The 4,141-nt window shown below is 35.8% G+C and overlaps 1 protein-coding gene across 1 annotated transcript; it reads right to left on the minus strand.

The window, feature by feature from the left end:
• Nucleotides 1–471: 471 nt before the first annotated feature.
• On the minus strand, nucleotides 472–3,624 carry LOC121965003 (RNA-binding protein 8A-like; the record flags this gene model as incomplete). Its single annotated transcript, XM_042515170.1, has 4 exons — nucleotides 472–612; nucleotides 2,281–2,417; nucleotides 3,345–3,425; nucleotides 3,534–3,624. Coding segments are annotated over 4 exons (450 nt in total), but the record flags the coding sequence as incomplete, so codon positions are not given.
• Nucleotides 3,625–4,141: the final 517 nt, after the last annotated feature.

Consider the following 4,141-nt stretch of genomic DNA (forward strand, 5'->3'; position numbering starts at 1 on the left):
TGTGAAACTTAAGCAAATTGACTTGATTTCTCCAGAAAAAATCAAGAGTAACATATTTCTAAATATATAATTGGAAAAACATAAATATAATTTCCTAGACATTTTCGCTGATAATTCCAGCAGCTAATTTTCAGATCATTATCTCATCACCTTTTGCTAACTTTTGTTTTTTTAAGGTCGGGGACACAACCTCTCAATCCAGATCTTAGAGGGTTAAATAGCTATCCTACTTTTTTTTTAACATTGCAAGCAGCAAAGGCTGCAAAATGATAGAGGAACAAATGTATATAACATGATCAGACTGTACCATAATTTGCTTATAACAGTATTCTCTGAACATGAAGATTGACTTTTGCAAAATGCATCACAAACACTGTTGAGTACACTCTGTACTGGGAAGTTACTGCTGCCGCAGCCATGCAGATAAAAAACAAACAAACAAACAAACAAACACACACACACACACCACCCTCACCTCCTCTTGTTCTTGGGGGGCCCTCTGACAAACCCCCAGTCAACACTGATGGGCTGTCCCATCATGTCCTGACCGTTGAGCCCTTCCATGGCTGCCTGGGCCTCTTTGTATGTCTCATACTCCACCAGTGCATATCCCTAGGAAGAGTCATCAGGACAGCATGTGAGTCATTGCACATTTATGCTAACACTGCTCTGGAATTCAGTCGCATTTCTCAAATTAAATTTACCACAAAGTACAGAAAACAACTCTCCATCTACACCTGTAACCAGCGTCTGATCACAGGATTTTGAACCTAACACAAAAGCTCAGACAACATTTAAACATTTCGTGACTCTGACACACTGAAAGATGACCAATAAAATGTTTGACACTGTTGCTAAATCATGTTAATCATCAAACAGACGGTAATGAAGGCGGACATTCTCTACGCTGGACTGAAATGACAGTGGAGAGTCGGCTTCAGGGCGAAGACACTCAGTTTTTACGTCATTTTAAAACAATGCTGCCACCTTGTGGCTCAGCAGGAAAGATGAAGCTTGCTGGGTCAGTGCTTCTGCATTTACATTAGAGACCCATACAATCTAAAATTGTCAAAAATGGCCAAAATGTCTGTTGTCTTATTATGCCACAACACCACATAACCACAACACGTTAATTCGTACACACACTGAGTGACTCTTGATGACATGTTATTGTAGGGTGATTTTTTAAAAATAATTTACATAATTTAATACGATACATGCAGCTTGACTTTCTTACCATTTAGAAATAATAAATCATGTATACAGCAGTTAGTGTGAATTCAGTTAAACTGGGACAGTTGTTCAATTTTCAGGTTGAGTCAGCATGATGTTTGGAAATTCTTTCAGTAATTTTAACCAAAGAGTTAAAAAAAAAGAAGAAGAAGAAAACACACATTTGGCTCATTAGATGGCATTTTGTTTGGTCTTTGAACATGTACAACGCTTTGTGGTGTCACCGTTGAGGGTTAATTGATTTGTGCTGTGCAAACAGTTGCAGGACACTTTAGAGTGTGTTATGCTGCACTATAATTCAATTTAAATCCGATTTGTACTTTTTTTTTTCATATTTCTATTACAACTTTGTTTTATCTTCTGTTCATGTCTCTTGATTTTTATAACACTCCAAAGCATCTTTTTGGTAAAAAATTAAAAATAATTTTATCTTTGTTCTCTATTCATTTTCAAGCTAAATGCAAAAATCAAGAATATTTCCCCGTCATAGTAGGCTAATTGAGTCAGACATTTTTTCGACCAGAATCTAATTAAAACATCTAAAATTATATTATCTATCAGAAAATACCTTTATAATACGTCAGGAAAATTCAATTTTATTAAAAAGAAGTTTATTTTTAATCTAGCTAACAAATGGTGTGTGCAGTGTACAATGGCTGGTAATGCAACACGTGTGTGTACTTGCAAAGAGGACGCTAAAATATTCACCTCAGTTATACAAGAAATCTAGTTATTTGGTATTAGAGCAATTTCTTATTCCATCAAATGCTTTCTGACATTAAATCGGCAGAATCCCAAACAGATTAACATCCACGTTGACCATCTATTGGACTGATTGAAAAACTAGGTGAGATGTCCGTTAAACAGCTGATTATATTGTACAATTAAAAGTAACATTCCTAATCTACTATAGCTGAGGCTGTGCTGATGAAAAATACAAAATAAACACTAACGGGTGTGAATCTACTTGATGTTATAATCTGACACGAAACAAAGGTCAACTCGACACACACAAGAATGCCAAAGATTCGCGGTTATCTGTCTCACCTTGAGGTAGCCCGTCCTGCGGTCAAGATTAAGATGCAGGTTCTTGATTTCGCCAAACTCTGAAAACTTGTCATGGATGTCTTCCTCTGTGGCCTCTTCATGGACACCGGTCACAAACAGGATCCAGCCCTCCACAGCTGCAACAAGATGAAGACGAGGACATGCATCAGGGCTCAAATCATAAACAAAACGGCACGTTTAACTATTGGAACTAACGACACGTGGAGTTGTGATTAATAAAAGTCACATCTAAACTAGATGTACAAATGAACACTGGTTGGACAAATATCAATCTTACTGAGCTCCAGTTGTTGCCTCTTATGTGTTAACTTTACATTTGAGACACAGAGCTTAATGCATAAAAGCTAAAGTTTTTATGCGTTACATTAACGCACACTGGACCAGATTTCTTTACATGCACACGTCAGCTGACTTGTTTATTTAGACTGTAGATATTTTGCACTGTAAAACCAACTTCTGCACATCTGTACGTCCTCCACTGAACCTTTCGTACATGCACTGAGTGTTCTTTATATTGTTTTTTCATTCTATATTTTTAAATTGCTTCTATATATATATATATTTTTTTTTTTCAGCCACTGACGCCCCAAATTGCTTCTATCTTTTTGTCTCTTATACTATTTAAATTCAATATTCTTTATTCTTCCTTCGTGTTAATTGTTTTGCACCAACACATCAAGTCAAATTCCTTGTGTATATATATAAATGCACTTAGCAATAAAGCAGATAAGCAGCTGTTTATCAGAAAGATATTTTCAGATTAAAGACACACTATTCAAACCAGCTGGATTAAAAAATATTATGTCCACTGCATGATGCACAGACATTGTTGAAAAATGTGAATGGGACTGAAAAAGCTGGTGATGAGAGAGATTTCATGTACTTGTCTTGTTAGTCGTTGTTAATTAAGTAAATGTATAAATGACAGAGGAAGCAAGAACTTGAAAAATTGCAGGGGCCCTTTAAGGTGACACACGAGCTTAGACTTTTTTATGTTACATTTACACTAAACTGCATTTTTACGAAAGAACTGCAACACGTACATCTCTGGGGGCCTGGCTCGTCACCGTCCTGCTCCACAGTATCGTAGGTATCATCTTTGATTCTGGACCTGGCTCCTTCCTCTGGAAACAGAAACACAGGAACATATTAACCCCTGCAGACCAGCCTAATATTAAAAGCTGCAGGACTGTTGGGCTGCATGAGCCAATATCACAATAAAGATGACTCACCTGAACCGAAGCCTCGTCCTTTCCTCTTCTTGGCTTTCTCTTTCAGCTTATGGATGCTTTCTGTGGCAGGAAAGATAAGAAAAGTCAAAATCTATTAATGCTGTTTCAGCTTAGTGAGAAGTTAGCTTTTTGACAAAAAGCTAACTTCTACTTTCACTGAATTTAAACTGTGAATGGATTTCTATAGTTATCACGATGTAATTAGTGCACAAAAAAAAGAATTGAAATATGGACTTGGATATAACGTTAATGTAACATAAAACTTTTAAAAGTTCTGTGAAGTTTGGAATTTAACCTAGTTCATTTATTCAAGTACTGTACTGAAGTACGAATTTGAGGTAATTGTACTTAGCTGTAGTTTTTTCTTTTCATGCCACTTGATATTTTTACTCCACTACATGTAAAAGGGGAAATATTGTATTTTTTAGTTCACTACATTTAACTGACATATTCAATGTACTTTACAAATTCAAAGTAACATAAAATCCCAAGAAGAGTGTATAAAATGTGATGTTTGATATAAATTACATTACCAAACAGTTTATACAAGTGGTTGATTAATCCACTGGCAGATTTACAGAAAAGTCAATTTCTTCAAATAAAAAAAA

This window comes from Plectropomus leopardus, unplaced genomic scaffold (assembly GCF_008729295.1).
Source record: "Plectropomus leopardus isolate mb unplaced genomic scaffold, YSFRI_Pleo_2.0 unplaced_scaffold18160, whole genome shotgun sequence".
Taxonomy (NCBI): Eukaryota; Metazoa; Chordata; class Actinopteri; order Perciformes; family Serranidae; genus Plectropomus; species Plectropomus leopardus.